General features: G+C 33.2%; 3 protein-coding genes across 3 annotated transcripts in view; all 3 read left to right on the top strand.

The window, feature by feature from the left end:
* LOC126551575 (UPF0746 protein DDB_G0281095-like) overlaps positions 1–23,701 on the top strand; it is a 327,628-nt gene that overhangs the window by 72,187 nt on the left and 231,740 nt on the right. The gene's annotated exons all lie outside the window — the stretch shown is intronic.
* Positions 12,300–13,805, top strand: LOC126552642 (uncharacterized). Its single transcript, XM_050207350.1, has 5 exons — positions 12,300–12,488; positions 12,642–12,873; positions 13,012–13,116; positions 13,201–13,675; positions 13,740–13,805. The coding sequence occupies exons 1-5, from the start codon at positions 12,300–12,302 to the stop codon at positions 13,768–13,770; spliced, it is 1,032 nt and encodes a 343-aa protein (XP_050063307.1). The 3' UTR covers positions 13,771–13,805.
* LOC126552641 (uncharacterized) lies at positions 20,341–21,009 on the top strand. Its single transcript, XM_050207349.1, has one exon. It carries the CDS (start codon positions 20,341–20,343, stop codon positions 21,007–21,009), a length of 669 nt encoding a protein of 222 aa, XP_050063306.1.

Genomic DNA, 23,701 nt, shown 5'->3' with positions numbered 1-23,701 from the left:
CCCTGGATCGACTAACTGCGGCTCGCTCGCGGATGTCGCGAAGCTATATATTCTCAGAGCCGCCTACACATTATGCATTATCGACAGACTACAATAATATACTCTTATATTTAATACAAAAGGCTTATACTATATACTAATAGCTAATGCGTACATAATCAATTTTCGCATTGTTGAAGTTTTCACTTCTGTCATGTGACAATTTTTTTTTTAATCTTTTTTTACGCGTAATGTCTATGGTAAGACGAAGGTAACCTAACTGTCACCTAGCGCGGCTATACAAAAAGTGGTGGAAGAATTTTGAACAAAGGTAATAGAACAGAGTGCCGCGCGTTTTGCTATGTTCGTGAGCGGCGATAAATTAATGTCATGCCATTAATTTTGAAAAAATTTCGATTTTTAGATATTTTCCTTTAGTTACACTGAAAAACATACCTTTGTGCCAAATTTCACGTTTCTACCTATTCGGGAAGTGTCTTATAATTTTAATGACCAGTCGGTCAGTAACAAAATTGCAAATTTTGAAATCCTCCCATTTTTAAATGGCTTAATATTAAGGGCTAATTTTCTTAGAGCGTCCTAAGCTACTCTAGATTAATCTGTGTTTTAATTTAAAAAGTTTATCTTAAGAGGAAACAGAGATATATAGGTTACAAAAACCGGGCGAATTGGTTTGTGTAAAGATGCACTGGCATTGTTGGAACTTGGCCGGTGCACTGCCGTGCGCTCAGATTACATTAGAAACATTAGATAAGATAATAGGTATAATAGAAAACGATAGTAGTATTGTAGATTTAAATGATAGTAGTAGTGAATTAATTATTGAAGCAGAAATAAGTAGACTAATTAAGGAAGATATAGAAATAAGTAACCCAGCAGATTTTAATTAAAGTATTAGATTAATTAATTTAGAGGAGTTTGAAAAAAGTCCTATTACAAATAATACGCGTACGATAGGTGTTTATTGCGAATCCGGTTAAAGTTAACACGGTATAACTCAATTAAATTTAAAAGGCTGGACGCTATATAATATAGGTATTGAAATAACAACTAGATATTTAAAACTAATGGACTGTATTAATAAGTATTTTCAAATAATAAAATAATAATCATATATGTACATAAGAGAACTTAAATAATTATGTTAGTCCTAACAAAATTACATATGCAATATAATGATTATAATAATAACAAAATATACAATATCACGAATATGATAATAATAAAGACTGATAATACTTGATAACAGTTGTTATCAACAAACAATGTAATTAACAAAGGGGGTAAGATACGTCTGACCTGGTCGTCGTACTTGTCCCAAAGGCGACTTGATCACCACTCTCACGTCCGTGGACACAACAGATACACAAACGATCGGCGATCGCTCCGAAAGGATACCGATCACGCACGGCCGTTTTCTAACGCACGTCGTTCGTTAATTGTAGGATGTGGAATTACTACGTATTACCGGACTAGCGGCGAACAAAGCAAATGCTTATGTTCCGGCAACGGGCAACGGCGGACGACTACGACCCGCGCGACACAACGACGCGGCGTAGTATATAATAATAGGGCTACACACGCGAAACAACGGTACAAGGGCTGTCTTGGGTATGACATGCGGCAATATGCGAAGCCTGTACAAAATACCTAGAAGGCAAGCCACACGTGCTACGCGGCACCACAAAAGAAAAGAAAAGACGACGGAGGGCCGGAGCGCGCACACAACAACGCTTGACAATGGCGACAACAACGTGGTTTTGACCGGAGCCAGGACAATTAGGTCTTGGGAGACGCGGGCGCGGGGGGAATCAGTGTCCCCACCATCTGGTAACACTGGCAAATGTCTGGTCCGAACAATAGGATTAAGAAGCAATAAAAATATTGTTCATTCAGAATATATACCAGTAAAAAGGGCGGTAAAAATTTAAAAAATGGCAACTCCAAAAATAACTAGGTACACTTAAGGTAACCGAAGCTTTAAAAATAATTCCCCAATACTTGGGTATAGCAGAGACCACTTATCCGTTTATTTCCGCATGCGAAACCATAATTGATGCAGTAGAACCCGATCAATTACCACTTTTGTTAAAAATGATTGCAGCAACTAAATTAACTGGTAAGGCTTACAACGTGACTAGGTACAAAGAAATTAATGCCTGGGAGGACCTTAAACAAATAATTTTAGACGCGTTCGAGTCACCATATGGTGCCGCGAATTTACAGATAGAATTAAATATTATAAAATTAAAACCTAACGAGTCCATACATTCTTATAATAATAGAGTAGAGGAAATATTTCAATAACTTTGTAATGCGGTAGCCGTAGGAAAAACATCATCTCAGACGATAACATTACGCGAAAATATTGGAGAATAGGCTCTGATTAGCTACATTAATGGGTTAACAGGAGAAATCAAATTTGATGTAAAAGCAAAAAATCCGACTACCCTTGAACATGCTATGCAAATAGCTCTAATGGCCGATAAAAATATTCGAACTTATAGCGATGTACAAGACATTTTTAAAAATAATGAACCGCCTAATAGACCTTTTAATAAAAATTTTTCTTATAATGAAACACAAAATATGTTTAGAAATAGCGACCAGTATAATAATAGACAGTATAATCAAAACTTTAACCACGAACGGAATAATAATTCCAATAATTGACCAGGGGGGCAAGTGCCCTATCTTGCCCCCCCAATGGGCACCCATGATTTCAATTAAATTGCAATATCAATAATTGCACTATCATATACCTATTAATTAATTAACTATAGAGTAATTTAATATTTCCTGAAGTTTGAACTCTTCTCTTGGATATTCCACTGATAAATAAATTAACTGAAGACATTGGTTTGATTATAATTAACAGGAACTTAATATAAATATTATTATATTTAAATATTCGATATGTGCATAGTGATATTTAAGTATTAAAAAAAAACTTACTGATATACTCTTTCGTTTATTGAGGACCACTCTCGGGGCGTTTTTTGTAGTTTTCTAAAATTTAAAAAATTGTATTATTAAAATAATCATATTCAAATTGCACAAAACTGTTTTATTGAATTCAATAATTACCGGCTTTTCGTCTCGCCACCAGCATATGCCTCTGTGGCCGACGTTGCATATATCACATTCTGATTTAAACAACAAAATACATGTTAATTATTGCTTAATTAATTAAAATTGAATATCCAATATAATAGGAATACCAACTTTTTTTTATGAGAGACTTGACGTGTGGGCTGTAGTCTACAGCGGCCATTGTGTCCCTTATTACACGTTTTACATTCTTAAAAAAAAAAAAATTAAATTAATTAGGTATGTGAAATTAATCACATAGCATACTCAATAGGTATACAATATACATACTCGGTTTAGGTTTTTTAACATTTTTTTTTGTTTTTTTATTGTCATCTAAAAAAATAAATAAAAATTAATCAGTTTTAAATTGAATAATACTTATGCATGCTTATTTGTTTTTGTTTCACCCTTATTTATGGGGGCAGCGTTATCCCCATAATAATGATAGTGGTTAATAGTTGTCATCTATATAATACACAAACAACTATATTTAATATATTATTTCAGAGTTTATATTGTTAATAAATTATAAATCATTTAAGGACCAAAATGTTGAATGATGGTATTGTGTTTAGCATAATATGAATAGAGTTAAGATCATAAAAATAAAATAATTAGGATTTATTGACGGGGTTAGGCATAGATAATCAAAAAATTAGGTATCTAAATAAGATAATAAATATATTTTTAATCTAATCATCTTGATGAGATAATACATACATTTAAATAAAACTACCTAAATAATGCTTATTTAATTTATTTTTATTATAAAATTTATTTAATTTCATGAAAATTACATCAATAATTTTTAAATTATTCATAATAAAAATTAATAATAAATTAAATGTGCATTGGGGCATTGAAATTTTATATTTTGTAGTTTCATTATATCATTATTGTACAATTGTATTTCAGTACATAAAAAAATGTCTGTATAGAAAGAAACATTGATGGGTATTTATTAAAATAAACACATTTAAATAATAACTTAATGATTGTTTGATATGTGAATAATATTTGTAATAGGTACCAAAAGAAATATGTAGAAAATACAGAAAAAAGTTATCTATATAATTTTAAAAGATGACCGTTGTTGTTATTTACATATTATACAAAAAAAGTGTGTATAATGCTTAACAGTGTGTAGTTATCGTGAGTTATTTCAATTGTTGGGCAAGGGATCCCGTACAGGCATTCATGACATCAGTGACAATGTCACACAGATATATCTTATTGGATAATATTTTGAGATTAAAATTAGTAAAATTAATGAATGGAGTACAAAATACAAATTACTATGTCTATACTATTTTGAAACATATTTAAATCAGTTGTTTAATTTTTTTGACACTGTGAACTACTTGGAGAACTTTCGATACGTCACAGACCACTATACATTTAGACTTTGTTTATTCTCATAGCCAAGAATCAATTTTTTACACATTTTAGAATTTAGGTTATGAATAAATAAAATATAGTGAAATTCCTTATAATGATTCCTTATTATAGCTTACATATTATAATGAGTAGGTGTAAAATGGGGCTTCTGGAACTTAACCCGCTGACCCGCTGACCCGGCTGACCAGGATGACCAGCTGAGCCGCCGCCGTAGCTGAGCCGCCGCCGTCCCCACCACCGCACCCGTCCCCGCCTATCCTTTAAGTCAAATGTATCCTAAGATTTCGAAAACCAGAGTTTTCGAAATTAGTTGTATTTTTATCGATCAACAAGCAACATCACATTTCTACATACATTTTCTTTACATTTTTTTTCTTTTAAATACGGATCTCATGACACGTAAGTACCTTTATAGTTTTTTTATATTTAGGTGAGTAATATAAATCATATATAAAATGTGTTACAAATTAAATAATACTTCGTTGGGTTTTACGAGACTATTTGATCGAAAAACACTACATGTATAAGTATTCTATTGTTATCGAAAATGCCCTGTCCCAACCGGTCTATTCTTGACACGTGCAGGTCAGTTTCAGGAATTTTATCGATGCTCTGTTCAATACAATGATACCCAAAATAGTTAAAAATCTATAGTGATATACCTAATTCCCAAATAATATTTTACCTAACCCTGGCTTAATTTGTCTTCATCACCTCAAATGCTAAGACACTTGCTCCGTTACCCGTCGATGTACGTTCAGTCTGTTCTAGACAACCATTTCGTACGTATTATCTCCGCGTTTCCACAGTCCTTACACAACAGTATTAACAATTTTTCCAAGTGTTTAAACACTTTATTTAAACATGTTTAAATGCGATAAGTGTCCATCAGTTTTTAACGCGATGCGTAATTTGTCGACTCATAAAAAAACTCATCTCGGAACTCGATTCCCATGCACTATTTGCCTTACGACATTTAAATACAAGTCACATCTTAAAAGACACCAAAAAAATCTTCATGGTATGTATTTATATAATATTATTTTTCATCATTCATGATATTAATTTATAATAATTTTTTCAAGGTATCATTAACGTGCCTGCACATCGTCAACCCGCCGCACGTGAAGATATACAGATAGCACCTCAAATAACTGTTCCAGATATACCAGCTGGCAGTGTCGGCCTGGCCAGGGCCGCGGGGCAGCGAACGCGTCCGGGGCCCCCGGCCGTATTTGTGTCGAGGGGCCCCTATAATACTATAAAATACATAAATATTGGATATTGAATAATATTAATTTTTTTATATATTATACCAACTTCTGGTGAATGGGTATTAAAATTGGTCATATACGTAAGTACTGGAGCCGGTTATATTCGTTCGTGGTATTAAGCGTACGGCATAGTAATACTGTATATAAAATTAATGCGTCTAATGTCTAAATTAAGAATATTGATTACTGAATAATATAATTATATGTAGGTAGGTACTAGGTACATATCTTTTTTGTATGTTTGATAAAATATTGGGTGGGTAGACTAAAAATCTCTGTTCCTTATGTTAAAATAGCTCGCCTCGCCATATAACTAAAATATTATTAATTTATAATGTTACTATATATTTTATTAAGATCATGAATTATAAGCATATATTATTTTGTTGTCTGTGTGAATGATTATTGTTATCGTAAATAATAAATAGTTATCGACATCCAGACGGAAAAACCAATGTATCTACCTATATTTAGAACAGTTTTACCGCAACTTTCCGATTAGAATGGTGTACTACGTAATCGTGTGTTCGTTTTGTTTTTATTATTTATATTGTCAATTGTCATTTGTCATTCAATAATCAATGTGACCATACAAAAATATACCGTGTTGACGCGTAGTCGCCTTCTGTATTTTCTGTTTCTCTAATATCATAAATTATGAAACGCGTTTATAAGTCAGGTTGTGAAAAGAGGAATAGGAAAAATAAACAATTGCTATTAGAAGTCGGATCTTCTTCAAATCAAACAAAAATTAATTTTTTCCCTGTGCCTAAGCATCAATTTCGGACAGAAGGTAAGTGTAATGGAAAAAAAATATATTTTCATTAGTTATTTGTTTGTTATTTTTTTTTCTTATGCAGAAAGCAATATTATCAGATGTCCAGAAGACACCCAAGACAGTCAATGTGCTAGTTATGTTGAAGACATAAATGGTAAAATTATATTTATTTTCATTCAGTAATTTGTTTATTAATATTATTATTTTATACAGATAGCAATGCTATAAAATTTTCAAAAAACACTCAAGAAAATGAATGTGTTGATTTTATTGAAGACACAAATGGTAAAATTATTTATATTTTATTTATTTATTTATTGAAATAATTCAAACTGTAACATTATTCTTAGAATATTAATTTTCATTCATTAGGTAATTATTTGTTTATTATTATTTTATGCAGAAAACAATATTGTTGGATGTCCAGAAGACACTCAAGATAGTGAATGTACTAGTTGTGTTGAAGACATATATGGTAAAATTACATTTATTTTAATTGAGTAATTTGTTTATTAATACTATTTTATGCTAAAAGCAATGTTATTAAATGTTCAAAAAAACACTCAAGAAAGTTAAACCTTAATCAATGTTTATAGTTTTGATTTTTTTTTTTTTTAAGTTAATGAAACTTCTGAGCTGAACATAAATACTCAAAATTCACAATTTTCTCAAGTTTTTAAGGACCCTATGGTAAATATTTATAAAATAATACAATTTAATTATTTATTTAGTTATATACTTATTTTGTTTTAGGTTTGTACAATTTCAAACTTTATTCGTCCCTCAGTGAGTGATTTGTTACAGCAAAAAAATTTTTTTTTAACAAGCATCCGATACAACCTTATGTACAATCAGGAACAGGTAAAGTTGACTTTAAAAGAATATACTATAAACAACTGCCAAATGGTGACATTGTTCAGAGAAAATGGGTGTCATATTGTATCGATACAAATTCTTTACATTGTTCCAATTGCATGGCATATGAAGTGCATGGGAAGTATGGAGAAATTGAAACTAAATTTATATCTGGTTATAAAGTGGATATAAAAATTAATAAATGTTTATATCGTGATATAATAATCCATGAAAATTCTATTTTCCATAATAATTCTACAAATACAGCTGTCCGTTTTAAATTGAATAAAGATATTCAGTCAATATTAAATCGAGATGTTATGGCAAAAAGGGCTCAACAAGTAGAAATCCGAAGACAAATATTAAAGCGTTTAATTGACATAGTTTTGTTTATTGGACGACAGGGAATACCTTATCGTGGAAAGCATGAAGCTGCTCATTCATTGACTGACAATAGTTTAAACCATGGAAACTTTTTAGAGCTTGTTAAACTTGTAGCAAAATATGATACTATTCTAGGACAACATGTAGATAAATCAGTTACACTAAGTGAAAAAAACAAAAACAAAAAAGGCCGAGGATGCATGGTAACTTTTTTATCAAAACACTTTGTAAATGAAAAATTAATTAAGTCCATAGGAGCAGCTATTCAAGGAAAAATTGTTGAAGAAATTGTTGAATGTAAGAAATTTAGCATAATGATTGATAGTACTCAAGACGTGAGCACTATGGACCAGCTTGCAATTTGTGTTCGTTATATTTTTAACGGAATCGTACAAGAACGGTTACTAAGTTTGGTCATTTGTAAAGATTCTAGTGGTATAGCACTTTTTAAATTGTTGGAAGATAATTTGAAACTTCATGGTCTATTACTTGAAGATATTGTGGCATGTTCTTTTGATGGAGCAGCTAACATGAAGGGGATATATCATGGTTTACAAGCATATTTAAAGAAAGTCAATCCAGATATTGTATATACTCACTGTATGGGCCATGTTTTAAATTTGGTAATGAGCGAGTCTACAAATAATTTACAGTTAGCAGAAGATTTATTTGGGTTAATTGAACAATCAGCAGTGTTCTTAACCGATTCTCATAAGCGAATGATAACATGGATGAGTGTTACAGGAGAAAAACATTCTGCACATGGAAAACTCTATCGTTTACAAAAAATTGGTGCCACTAGGTGGTGGAGCAAAGAAAAAGCTTTGTCTTCTATCATGGATTTACAAATGATTGAAGATAACGATGAAGTTGAAAATAGTAAGTTTGTTACTTTATTAGAGTTTTTAGTTGCAGTCTGCAAAGGTAACTTTAATGTTCAGACTAAATACATGGCAAAATCTTTAATAACTAATTGGTCAAAATTTGAAACAATATTAATTGCTAATTTGTTGCTTGATATTTATGCTGTAACAAGTCCTATATCAGTTTATTTGCAAACTAAATCTATTAACTATTTACAAGCTTGGAATATGATTGAAACTTTACAAAAGAAAATTGAAAAAAAAAGAAATGAAAATTACATAAACTCTTTGTATACAAAATGCAAGTCTTTTGCTGAAAAAATTAATTTGTTTTTTGATGAAGAAGACCTGATAGATATTCAAGAAGATTTTCCTATTAAGCGTATTCCAAAAAAAAAAACATTATCTGGAGAAAAGTGTTCAGATGAAGTTAGAAATATAACTCCTTATTCAAAATTTAAGTCAAATGTATATTCTGTTTTAGATACTATTCTTAATAGCATACAATCACGATTTGTACCTAATGAAATGTTATTAAAAGATTTAAATTGGCTAGATCCTAAAACATTTTCTTTTATTGATGAACTTGAACAATTTCCCAAAGACTCATTGAACACAATATGTAAATTAGCAAATTTAAACAAAGATATCATTGCAATTGAGTTAAAGCAGTTTGCTTGCCAGTATAACAATTTTATACAAAATGTATCTGAAAATGATTTTCATAATAATAAATCTAAATTTGTTAACATAGATTTTGATGAAGATGGAGATGTTGAAGTTAAACCCACCGAACAAATTAAATGTAACAAATGCACTAAATGTCTTTAGTGTGCATTCATTTTGCTCCAAGAGTTATCATGTCAATCTAATTTATTTTGTAATTTGTTCATATTATATAAATTTGTATTGCTATTACCATCGACACAGACTACCTGTGAAAGGATATTTTCTAACTAAAAATAATTAAAACTAAACTTCGGTCTTCTTTACACCAAGAACATCTTAATCCATTGATGCTCATGTCCATCGAAAAGGATATTTTTATTGACTCAGATAAATTAATTGATACAATTGCTAACTCATCAAATCAACTAAAACAATTACTGATATAAAGAAGATTAATTTTTAATTGTATTAACAATATAAGTTTTATTATTTTATTATTTTATATTATAAGGTATTTCGTATTATTTAGGTATATTGTATATAATTTTTTAGAATAATAAATAATTGGTCTAACATAATTGTTTGTTTATTTTAAATAAGGTACCTTAAAAAATTATAAAATTTTAAGCTATTACCTATAGGTAAGCAAATTTATCACTTTATGAAATAACATTTTTGGGGGCCCTTTTGAAGAATTGCATCCGGGGCCCTTTAGGTACCAGGCCGACACTGCCAGCTGGTGGTTCAAACATGTTATCTGATGACGATATTTGTATGATTGCAATGGATGCATATGAAATGCTAGACGCTAATACAGGTTAGTTAAATATATTTTATCACTCGCGACATTTTCGACAACACATTTTTAGATATTAATTAGGATTTTTATTTTTTAAAGATTCTTACACTACAACCGATAACGGGAAACGTGCTTCTTCCGCAAACACTACGTCTGCTATCAAAGCTAAAAAAGCACGTTTACTTCTTGTACAGTCTCCCGGCTTTATTGAAATTTCGTCTTTTGCAAATAGAAAAGTCGTATGGTATTACGCAAAAAATATCAAAAGCATTCAAAACTATATTGAATTTTTTAATTCGATTAAATCAGAATTAGTTGAGTTACTTAAATCACAAGCGTCTAAACATCCAATCAAGTTTAATTTAAAGCTGAAAGCTACATACAATATTCCGAATGTTGATAATTCAACAGAGAACCGTTCATTTAAGACCTCAGCTAGACCAATTTTTTCCGAAACTGGTGTACGGGAAATTGTTGAAGAAGGTATTATAAAATTAATGGCTGAGCAAGACGAATACTCTAGCAAGGGAAGTGGTTATACGCTGCAGTGTATTGACGGAATATTATTAGGTGTTAATCAATATACGCCTATGAGCGCTTCATCTTATATTCCGTTACCGGACTTCATCGAAAAGAAAAAGCTATAATCAACCCTCAAAACTCCGACCAACAGTGCTTCAAGTGGGCTATATTAGCAAAACACGTTACAGGTTCAAATAAACAACCTATAGCAAATTATACAACCCACGAAGAAAAATATAATTTTTCCGGTCTCACGTTACCGACAAAATTACATCAGGTTAACATTTTCGAAAAAAATAATCCTAATGTAACTGTCAATGTTTACGGACTCGAAAAACATTTCCAACCACCGCAAAAATTTCCAAAATATGAAGTGTTTCCATTGAAGGTTTTAGATGAAGAAAAACAGATCATTTCGACTTGTTACTAATAACCGATGATGAAAATTCTCATTTTACCTACATCTCTAATTTTTCCCGACTTGTACGATCACAGAAAACCCGACATAAAGCAAGTGCTGTATTTTGTAAACGGTGCTTTACATCGTTCGAACCTCTAAATATTAATAAATATGAATTAAATGAACGCATACGATTTGAAGAACACAAGTTAATATGCGGAACACACAAACCAATTTTACCTTGAATGCCTGCTCCCGGATCGATGTTAGAATTCGACGCATGGAAAAAAACTCAACGACATCCGATAGTTATATATGCTGATTTTGAAGCACTACTAAGAAAATCCGATGAAAAATGTTGGAACAATACAAAAGCTATTCAAAAACACGAGGCCATGAGTTATGGTTTTATGGTTAAAGCAAATAACGACGTTCCTGCAGAACTGCTTGAACAATTTAATATTCCAACTTCACCTATAATTTTTCGTGGCGATGAAGATAATCAGAATGTGGGTGAACATTTTGTGAAGAGTATCGTTGACATAGCTGAAAACATTGAAAAATTACTACAAACCAATATACTAATAACCTTTACTGCAGAACAACAACAAGCACATAATTTATGTAAGATATGTAATTTATGTAAAAACGGTTTCTCTGTGGGAAACCATAAAGTTGCTGATCACTGTCACTTATCGGGTAAATTTCGACAAACATTGTGTAATACATGCAACCTCAAGCTTCAAACACCAAATTTTGTACCACGTTTTTTTCACAATTTATCGAATTATGATGCACATTTTATTGTAACTGAACTCGGTCTCGATGTGAAAAGAATTTCTGTAATACCAAACAGTGAAGAAAAATTCATCTCATTTTCAAAACACGTTTCCAACAACTTTTCAATACTGTTCAACGACACATTAGGATTTATGGCTTCAAGTTTATCAACACTCTCGGAAAATTTATTAACACCAGGGTTCGAAAACTTTCGAGAAACAGCTAAACATTTTAATACCGCAGACTTGCCCCTCGTTACTCGTAAAGGTGTTTACCCTTATGAGTATACGGATGGTTGGAACAAGCTGGAAATATCTGAAAATTGATGTTTTATTGTTGGCTGACGTGTTTGAGAACTTCAGAGACCCTATATTTAACCACATACTGTTTGGACCCATCTTTTTACTATACAGCACCAGGATTCTCCTTTGATTGTATGTTAAAATATACCAGAGTCAAATTAGAGTTACTCACAGAGTATGATATGCTGTTGATGATTGAAAAGGGTAATTATAATAATTATTATATTAAATTAGAAGGGCTTAATGATTTGAACGATACATCACCCATCGGACGGATATATGAAGTTGACATTACTTATCCAAAAGAACTCCATGATAAACACAACGACTTACCTTTCCTATCACAAAACGGAATCCCAGCTGGTTCAAAAGTTAAAAACTCATGGCACACTTCAGTCGAAAAAAAACTATATTATTCATTACCGAAACCTCCAACAAGCTATAGCCAATGGACTCATAGTTGAAAAAGTAAATGTATAAATGTTTTTATTTTACATTTATAATATAATTATTTTTTAATATAGGTTCATAGAGTACTTCAGTTTAATCAATCACCATGGCTGGCTCCATACATAGCACTAAACACAGAGGTGCGAAAAAAAGCAGCAAATGACTTTGAGAAAGACTTTTTCAAACTTTTAAATAATGCGGTTTTTGGGAAAACCATGGAGTCTATGCGGAAAAGAATAAAAATGGAACTGGTGTCTAGTGATCGTCGTTTACAAAAACTGATAAATCAGTCAACATTCAAACACTGTACTACATACAATGAAACTCTAAATGCAGTTGTATTAGAAAACAAAATCATTGATTTTTGTAAACCTATTTATATAGGTAAATTACATTTATTTTAAATTTTATATTGTTATATTAATATTTTAAATTTTTTATCAGGTTTTGCAGTGCTGGAAGTTTCCAAGTATTCAATGTATGACTATCACTATAACGTAATGCAGAAACATTATGATGATAAAATTGAGCTCATGTATACAGATACAGGTAAATTATTATTATTAGTACTTTTATTAATTTATTATTTTAGTTTCATTGGTATACTTTTATTAATTTAATTTATTATTTTAGATTCATTGGTATACTATATTCAAACTGATGATTTTTACAATGATCTGTTGAACAATCCCAACTTGTTGAATCGAATGGACACTGCAAATCTACCCCGTGACCACCCGTGTTACATTGCTGAGAGAAAGAAGATTCCTGGGCTATTTTCTGATGAAACCGATGGACGTATTATGAGAGAGTTTTGTGCTCTCCGTGCAAAGTCCTACGCTTACATTTTAGAAGATAAGGAGAAAATCAAAGCAAAAGGAATCCGTGGACATGTTGTTAGAAACCATATGACCTTTCAAGATCATAAACGGTGTTTGTTTGGTGATACCAGTTTGGAAGTAACAACGTCAAACGTCTCTATCCGTTCATTCAAACACAAATTAAAGACCATCAAATCCAATAAATTAACTTATAACAGTTTCGATGATAAAAGGGTTATACTTGAAGACAAAGTACACACCCTAGCTCATGGACACTATTCTATAGAGTGAGTATATATATTTATATTTAAATTTTAATTATTTTTTAATTAATAATTTTGAATTTTATAGGGAGGAACTCGAAGCAGAACTAGATAGTTAGTTATATATTTGTAAAGATTATTTCTGTATGTATAATTTTTTATACTTGTTTAATTTTTGTAAATATTTTTTCTATAAATTATTTCTGTATACATAATAAAGATTTTTCCTATGTCATATTTTTGTACTTGTATGTTTTACTTTAAACCATTTTCTTTGATAGTTAGTATGGTATAGAATTAAAACTCAATTTTGAATTGAAAAATTATTTCTGTATAATTTTTATACTTGTTTAATTTTTGTGAATATTTTTTCTATAAATTATTTCTATATACATAATAAAGATTTTTCCTATGTCATATTTTTGTACTTGTATGTTTTACTTTAAACCATTTTCTTTGATAGTTAGTATGGTATAGAATTAAAACTCAATTTTGAATTGAAAAATTATTTCTGTATAATTTTTATACTTGTTTAATTTTTGTGAATATTTTTTCTATAAATTATTTTTATATACATAATAAAGATTTTTCCTATGTCATATTTTTGTACTTGTATGTTTTACTTTAAACCATTTTCTTTGATAGTTAGTATGGTATAGAAATAAAACTCAATTTTGAAATAATAAAATATGTTGTTTATTTGAAATAAAAAAACATGATTACAATTTTTATGAATTATTTACAAACCATTTTCTTAAAGCAAACACTTTATAAAATGTACAATATTTAGGATTTAAGTCCTTATGAAAGATACAACAAGGTAAATTTTCTTCATCACACATTTGATCCAGTCGAGGACAACCCAAGTCTTCAATGTTGATGACTGCAACGTGTGGTATATACTCTATAAGTAGTTGTTTTTTCTGTTCGCCTTTGGTGTAAATACAGTCAAACTTTAACAAATTCAATATTCTGCCAAGTTCTTCTTACTCAATATCACCATAATCTATAGATAGCTGATGAAAATTTTGTAGCCACTTGTTAGTTTTTCGACGTTTATTATCTTGATTAGATTTTGAATTTTTAAAAATCCAGTGTTGAGTAGCCCATGTTTCTGTGTCTACAATAGACATCTCTTTAATCATATATTTGTTATTCGCTCCAAGAATGCATTGAATGTAAATGATGCCTGTAGACATTATGGTTTGTCTTTAAAATAAGTTTCAATAGTATTGAGTTGACTATGTATAGCAGGTAATGTTTTTTTCAAATCGTTTACAGCTTCTAGAATAGTTTGTAATGTAACTTCAGCTTTTATCATATGCTCTGTTATATCTAAACACGTTAATTCCAACTTTTCTGTTTGTTCTTCTTGTAATTGAATAGATGTATATGATGTACAGAAATCTTTAAATTCTGTATACGACATATCACCAGAGCAATGTTCTATGTAAACATGTTTTAAATTAGTTTCATCTTGCTTAAATAAAACGATAAGGTTAGCGTTATCACGCAAAAGTTGTTTTGGTACTCTTGAATAACTCTGAGCTAGATAGCACACATCTATAAGGTTATGCCTTCCCCTTGCAAAGATTGATCTACATACTCCTTGCCACTCTGTCAAAATATCGTCTAGAATATACACAGAGTTTGGTAGGGCTTTTTCAGGTTCAATAACTTGTTCGTTTTCGTAGAACGTAAATAATTGTACTCCTTCGATATTTGATAAGATATTACTCAACATTTTATATTTCGGTTGATCCAGAGTTTTCGAATATATGTAAACGTTGTGAAATCTTATTCCATTTATATTAGTTAATAATGCAAACATTAAATTTGTTTTTCCACAGCCGGACGGACCCACAATAAGTGTCTATAGTTTTGAAACGAAGTAGGTGGATCTACGTTCTCAACTGTAAGCTTGGTTTCTTGTTTTGTGAATTTCATTTTGATATAAATATCTATGTTGTGATGAGAATGTCATCAGTACACAATGTCACTCGCTCGAAGAAGCAACAAGAATAAAGGTGGCGGGCTTATTAACACGCTTATAAACAAATTACCGGTCGAACTTCACGTGCCTGGTAAGTTTATTAAATCCGATATTATCATAATAATAATAATAATATTTTTTTTTGTAGGTTATCAATACTGTGGACCTGGTACAAAATTGAAAAAACGTTTAGTTCGTGGTGATAAAGGTATAAACCCGTTAGACGCTGCGTGTAGAGACCACGATATCGCATACGAACGTAGTAACTCTATCACCGATCGTAACGATGCTGATCATATATTAGAACAGCGAGCCTGGGAAAGGTTCAAATCGAAAGATTCTGGTTTAAAAAAAAAAGCTGTAGCTTGGGGTATGACTACTGCCATGAAGGCAAAACGTAAAGTTGGTGGTGATTGTGGGTTTAAAGCAGCGGTTAAAGCAACTAAAAACGTTTTAAAGAAAAATGTCGGTGAAAAAAATTTAATGAAATTAACAAAAAAGTGTGTAGCCGTCGCACGAAAAACATTTAAATCTACAAAGACAAAAGTTCCGAGAATAGTAAACATTCCGAAAAAAGGTGGTGCATTACCACTTATTCTGATTTTCGCCGGCTTATCAGCTCTAGGCGCTCTGACTGGTGGAGTTGCCAACGCTGTTAAGGTGGCTAATGAATTTAAGAGGAACGTTCCATCACATTTGGGAAATGGTTTATACCTGACGCCATATAAAGGCAACTCGTACAAAATAGGCGATGGTCTATATATCACACCATATAAAAATGGTGGTGGGAGAGTAAAGACAAAAAAAAACTAATATCTACGTTACCCAAGAGAGCGTTTTACGATTTCGAACTTATAAAAATCGCACGTTTGTTGAAAATACCACATTTCATCGGTGTGTTTACTAGAGATAAGTTGCCCGTTCGTCCTAAACGATTTGAATCGGCAATTGTTAACTTGGAAACTGAAAACGGTACATGTACGCATTGGGTAGCGTATAAAAAAATCAGAAAAAAAGTAAAATATTACGACAGCTTTGGAAATTTAGCACCTCCGCTAGAAGTACAGAAATATTTTCAAGGATGCGATATTAATTACAATTATAACACAGAGCAGAGATTTAATACATCAAACTGTGGACACTTGTGTATACAATTTTTATCATGTACACGATAACGTTAAACGGAAACTCGAGTGAACTGTCATGCGATTTTTTTCCGCCCATAGAGGTAGAAAATACAGCACAAATATGTCTTTTGAGCCTGCTAACAAATAATTCAATTCCAAACATAGAACCTGGTTGCAATACCATAGGTTTTCAGAATATGATTGGACAAGTTGAAAACGTAATTATACCTTCTGGAACGTATGAGTTGGAAGATTTAGAGTTTATTATAAACAAGTTGAAGCCCGACTATATACCTTTTTTCGAATTAAAATCAGATGGTAACACGTTAAAGTGTATGATATCCTGTAGTCATGAGATTGACTTTTCAATCGAAAACAGTATAGCAACATTATTAGGATTTAGAAATGTTGTATATACTACTGGTACTACACACGAATCTGAAAATACAGTCAACATAATGAAAATAAACTGTATAAAAATAGAGTGCAACTTAATAACCGACTCATTTTGTGACGGATCGCCGAGCCAGATTATACATGAATTTTATCCGACTGTTGCTGTGGGCTATAAAATTGTTGAAGTGCCTAGACATTTAGTTTTTTATGGTCTAAATACTACTTCTATAAGTAAAGTTGAAATCATACTAAAAGATCATAAAGATTGATTGATAAATTTACGTGGTGAACCAATTACGATTCGATTACAAATAACACACAGATAAGATGGCGCTCAAGTTTAATATAAATACTATTGCAATAAAAAAACCCGTCATTAAAGTGACTGCAGTTAAGAAGTCAACACCTACATCTAAAACGAAAAACAATGAGTTCAAGCTCACGAAAAATAACTTAGATTTTCTTCGTTCACTACAATAATGGATGACACATATTTAGATGTAACGGCCGGTTATGTCGACGATTGTAAAATAACGCAAATGCAATATCATTCGTTCACACCGTATTCAAACACGTCTTTTTCATACAATGATGAAATTAGAATAAATATTCAAAATATGGAATCTTACACTCTACCGTGTGAAAGTTATATTTACATTGAAGGAAAGCTAAGAAAACCTTACGATGCTGAAGGAGACGTACGTTTTTCGAATAATGGTTTGGCATTTTTATTCTCCGAAATGCGATATGAAATAAACGGAATAGAAATACAAAAATTGAAATCATCCGGAGTATCGTCTTGCCTGAAAGCATACTGTTCATATACACCAAGTGACTTGAATACGTTAGACAATTGTGCTTGGGACTCGGACATGGACAGTGAAAATAATAAAAATTTTATGAGCAAAGATGTATTTTCCGGTTGCATACCTCTAAAACATTTATTTGGATTTTGCGAAGATTATAAAAAAATATTACTAAATTGCGATCAACAACTGATTTTAAATCGCTCGTCTACCGATTTAGACGCATTACGTATGACGCAAACCGGAACCCCCGAAAACGTTGAAAAAAATAAAAAAATTACGATTGAATCGATTAAAGTGATATGGAAGATGCCTATAATCAGAGTTAATGATAAAGAAAAATTAAAACTGTTGAAAGTGATAGATTCACGTAAAACGTTATCATGTGCGTTCAGAACTTGGGATCTATGTGATTATCCTGAACTACCTAGAAATACTTCACAATTTCACATTCATGGACGATAAAGTCTAGCAGCTTGCTTCAAAAACCTAGATTTATTTTGTTTGTATTACAAACAGATAGAAAAAAAAATATAGAAAACAACGCTGGGCGCTTTGACCACTGCCAACTAAAAAATCTTAAGGTACACTTAAATTCTGAAGTGTTTCCATATGAAGACTTTCGTGCTGATTTTAAAAATAATACCATCAGCTTACTGTATAAGCCTATACAGACTTTCAAAAATCGTATTACGAGAGAGATTATTCTGAACCATTGTTATCAAAAAATGTTTTTCAGACATATGTTCCAATCGTCGTTGTCGATTTATCGCATCAGAATGATAACGTAAAAGCATCGACCATAGACTTACGAGTAGAATTTGAAACGAATACGGTTATTCCTGAGAAAACTGCAGCTTATTGTTTAATTTTACATGATCAGATTATGACTTATAACCCGTTTAGCGGTGATGTTAGAAAACTGTAATTTTTATACATAAATATGTATATTATTTCTACTTGTAATTATTTTTTTATATTTATTATTTTTTTGTAACTAAAAATTCTCAATGGAAACTTCATCAAATTTTAAGATTAGAAATAAACATAAATAAATATGTTCCATTTAAAGGGGGTTCATATATTCCATTATCTGAACAAATTCAAGATAAACATGCTATAATAAATGTTAAAAATGAAGATAATAAATGTTTTCTTTAGTCAATACTTTCTGCTTTACATCCTTGTAAAAAAAAATCCACAAAGAGTTATAAAGTATAAAAAATGGGAAAATGACTTTGTTAAAGCATTAAAAGATATTAATTTTCTATTAAAAACCACAAACGTTCCAAAATTTCTTAAAAGAACAAAGGATATTTCTATTAATATTTAGGTTTTAGATGATAGTATGAACATTTTACCATTAGAAATCACTAATATTGAAAATCTAATCATATAGATAAGTCATTATTGTTGGATTAAAGATTTATGGAGACTAGTAGAAGTCAATTTACAAAAATAGTCACATAAGATTATTATGTAAAATGTGTTTAAATAGTTTTAACACAAAACAGAAGTTAAATGATCATAAACATTATTGTTGTAATAATAAAGCTGCTAAAATAAATCTACCAGAACCATACGATAACATTTAGGAATTTGAAAATTATAATCATTCCTTAAGAATCCCTTTAGTGATTTATTTTGATTTTCAATGTACACTTCAACCAATCTATACTTGTAGACCGATTGATAGACAATCTTTCAATAATTGTTATCAGAAACATATACTTAATAATTTTTGTTATTATATTAAATATAGTAATGGTAATTATAAACCCCCTATAGAATATTCTGGTCCAAACGTAGCTGAAAAATTTTTGAGATGTATATATGAAGAAGAAAAGGAAATATATGAAATATATGATAATATATTACCTATGCAACCATTGAATGTAAATCAAAAAAATAATTATGACAATTCTGTTAAGTGTCATATTTGTGAAAGATTTTTAACAGAATTATTTCCAAGGTTAGAGAAAAAAATTAAAATATTTAACAATGCTATTGAACACTATACAAATAATAATGATATTGAAAATATTAAAAAATATAAAGATAAACTTGAAGAAGAAACAAAAAATATAAATATAAATATGAGAAGAGTTTGCGATCACGACCACTTAAGGGGCGTATTCGGGTAGGTTATACATACTGCAGAGTACGTATGTGGCATGAGAGCAAACGATGCTTCCGCTGCCTTGCATCTAACTACGAAACCAAAAAGTGTCAAGGGACTGACCGCTCTGGTTGCTGCTTTGGATACGGTAATACAGGACACTTTATCAAAGATTGCAATGAGACTGAGAAAAAGCGAGCGGAATTCAATGAGAAATTGAGAAGTGAAGAGGTCGAGGCACACTCGCAATGATCAGCTTCCTGCAGATCAATGTTGGCGTATGCAGATCATCACAGGACCTGATGGTTCACACCGCTAGGGAGTGCGGGGCAGACGTAGTGCTGGTAAGCGAGCAGTACCGGAACGCTGACGAAGAGACCGGTTGGTACAGTGACACATCAGGAAGGTCGGCTGTCTTTGTATCCAGCAACATAGCGGTAGATGTTGTCGGTCCTCTAGACATCGGTTTCCGATGGGTACAAATAAATGGTATACGTATCTACAGCGTGTATTATTCACCAAACGCTACCATTGCAGAGTACAACCTGTTCCTCAGCAGGCTTGAAAACAGTGTCCGCAGCGCTGACGGCCCAGTGCTAGTGGCGGGTGATTTTAACGCTAAACGCCCTGAATGGGGATCACCCACGACTGATCTACGTGGGAATGCTTTGGCAGATCTTGCAAGTTCTCTAAACCTCCACGTATGCAACGATGGCAACCTACCAACCTTCACACGAGGCGCTAGTGAATCTTTCATCGACGTGACGTTTGTATCCCAGAGTCTACGGCAAAAAGTTTCCAACTGGAGGATACTAGATGAGGACTCGTTGAGCCTACACTGGTACATCGCTTTCCATATTACTCAGACCGATCATGCCACACCTCTTCCACCACCCACGGGATGGTGCTGGCGGTAGCTGGACACCGATAAATTACATGCCTTCCTGGATTCCAGATCCATAGCAGAGTTCACCAACGTCACCCTACACGAATCACCTGCACAAGCAGTATATTCCTATCTAGCAGCAGCATGTGATTTTTGCATGCCACGCAAATCCTACCAAGGGGGGAAGAAACCAGTACACTGGTGGACGCAAGAAATAGTAGACCTACGAAAAATAGCCTTCGCATCAAGACACCATTTTCAAAGGGCAAGAAAACAGACAGGGCCCGATGCATGCAGGGAACTAGAGCAGGCAGCCAGAGATGCCCTGAAAGCACTCAAAATAGCCATCAGGAAAAGCCAAAAGGATAGCTGGAGGAAGCTATGCCAGCAAGTCGACGACGACCCATGGGGCTTGCCATACAAACTGGTTGGCAGGCGGCCCATTCCGGGCCTCTCACTACCCGGTCGCCTGCAGAACATTGTAAGTGGTCTTTTTCCGTCACGCCATATGGTTGAATGGCGCATTCCGAATGGATCCTCGGACATCGACGAGGTCACAACCGGGGAATTGATAGAGCTTGCCAAAGCCACGCCTTCAGGTAAAGCACCTGGCACTGATGGTGTACCCGACTCGGTGGTCAAAGCAACAATGTTAAGAAGGCCAGCAGAAGTGGCAAGCATCCTCAACAACTGCTTACGTTCAGGGTGCTTCCCGCGCCGCTGTAAAGAGGCCAGATTAGTTCTGCTGCTAAAACTGGGTAAACCAGTAGACTTGCCTTCGTCCTATCGCCCCTTGAGCATGGTGAACGCGTTCGGGAAAATGTTGGAGAGGGTTATGAAGCGGCGCCTTGAGACCCACCTTACAGAAATTCCAGAGGGTCTTTCAGAAAACCAATTTGGCTTTCGACGTGGTCGATCAGCTATTGATGCGGTGGAAAAGGTACTATCTATAGTAAATAGCAACGAGTCCAGACCGTGGAGACGCAGGGACCTATGTGCAATAGTTTCAATTGATGTTGCCAACGCTTTCAACACGGTACCTTGGGATAAAATTGGAGATGCTTTGATAAGCAAAAACACCCCTACGTACCTAACAAGAATCATAAGGGACTATCTTCGAGAGAGGCTGTTGTTGACGGGCGTTGGTGTCATAAATGTAATTAGTGGTGTACCGCAAGGTTCGGTCATTGGCCCAGACTTATGGAATCTATTTTATGACGACCTCTTACGGCAACCGCGACCAGATGGAATAGAGATCATTGCGTTTGCAGATGACATTGCGATAGTTGGATCTGGCGTTAATACTGACGCGCTGGAAGCATCAATAAACTCCACATTAGGCATGGTTGGCGAGTGGATGCACAGTAATAGTCTCAATATCTCGGTAAGCAAAACAGTTGCAATGATGATGACGTCCAAGCGCCGTTACAGACGTCCTCAGTTCATATTATTAAACGAAATCTTGGAGCTTAAAGACCATATAAGGTATCTAGGCATCGAACTTAGCTCCAAGCTAAGCTTCATTGAGCACATGAAACTAGCGGGAGAGAAGGCCACTAAAACAACGGCTGCTCTATCTAGACTGATGCCAAATATTGGAGGCCCTCGGCCGATCAAGAGGAAGCTGCTTGCCTCAGTTGTTCACAGCCAGTTGCTGTATGCTGCCCCTGTATGGTGCTCATCCCTCGTTTTTCACAACCATAGACAGCTACTTCTCGGCCCCCAGCGCATCATGGCAATGAGGGTAGCCAGCACCTACAGAACGGTATCCACTGCTGCTATCCTGGCAGTAACAGGCATTGTGCCTGTACATCTGATGACACGTGGTCGGTGCGAACTACGGCGTCTCCAAAAAACTGGAGTAATAAATGCCAAGAGAGTTGTTGACGACAATGTGTGGGGTTGGTGGCAGCAGGAATGGGATGATGAAAGAGCCACCGGACAATGGACGAAGCGATTAATACCAGACGTACGCAGATGGGCAAGTCGTGCTTAATGCTTATGGGGCAACGGATTATTTCTTGACTCAGTTCCTGACGGGGCACGGCTGCTTTCAAGCCTATCTTCACAGATTCGCGATAGTGGATAGCCCAGGCTGCAGGTCTTGCGGGGACCCTGTAGACAACGCGGAGCACACATTCTTCAGATGTGGTCGATGGGCGAGAAGGCTAATGGATCTGGAGTCTGAAGTGGCTGAGGAAGTCAATCCAGAGACCATAGTTAGCATCATGCTGTCTAGCCGTGAAAAATGGCAGGCAGTGGAGCAATACATAACGAGTATCATGGGCATCATAGAAAAGGAGGACCAACAGAGGCAAAGAGATCAAGCATAGCTAAAAATAAAAATAATTTATGAAATAGTAATTGTACCAAATCAAGTGTAATCTTTGTAATCAATAAGTTATCTGCTTACTGTTAAAAGACTATTGTAAATTATGTAGATGTTAACCATTATTGTAATTAATTTATTGAAATTTAAATAAACCATGGCGGACCGGCGGGAAAGCAAAGCATAGGCAGTCCTCCCCTGGTTCGACATTCAGATAAAAAAAAAAAAAAAAGTAGTAGTAGTAGTAAGGGTAAGTCTAATTGAATGTACTTAATGATGAATGGACTGAATGGACAAGTTTAACAGTGGTGCCGACAAGAAAATAATATCAGTGAAAATAAAAAAGTGATTATCAGCATTTTTAAATATCTCTTATCTAAACCTTAACCATGTT

The sequence above is a fragment of the Aphis gossypii genome, chromosome X (assembly GCF_020184175.1).
Source record: "Aphis gossypii isolate Hap1 chromosome X, ASM2018417v2, whole genome shotgun sequence".
Classification (NCBI taxonomy): domain Eukaryota; kingdom Metazoa; phylum Arthropoda; class Insecta; order Hemiptera; family Aphididae; genus Aphis; species Aphis gossypii.
This window is presented reverse-complemented; position numbering and strand designations above follow the sequence as displayed.

What these genes read in the sequence shown, in the direction of transcription:
- LOC126552641 (XM_050207349.1), top strand. Translation starts at nt 20,341, where the DNA reads ATGATCAGCTTCCTGCAGATCAATGTTGGCGTATGCAGATCATCACAG.
- LOC126552642 (XM_050207350.1), top strand. Translation starts at nt 12,300, where the DNA reads ATGCTGTTGATGATTGAAAAGGGTAATTATAATAATTATTATATTAAA. An exon ending in GAATCCCAGCTGGTTCAAAA is followed by an intron (nt 12,489 to 12,641) that starts GTTAAAAACTCA and finishes TTTTTAATATAG; the next exon opens with GTTCATAGAGTACTTCAGTT. An exon ending in CATGGACACTATTCTATAGA is followed by an intron (nt 13,676 to 13,739) that starts GTGAGTATATAT and finishes TGAATTTTATAG; the next exon opens with GGAGGAACTCGAAGCAGAAC.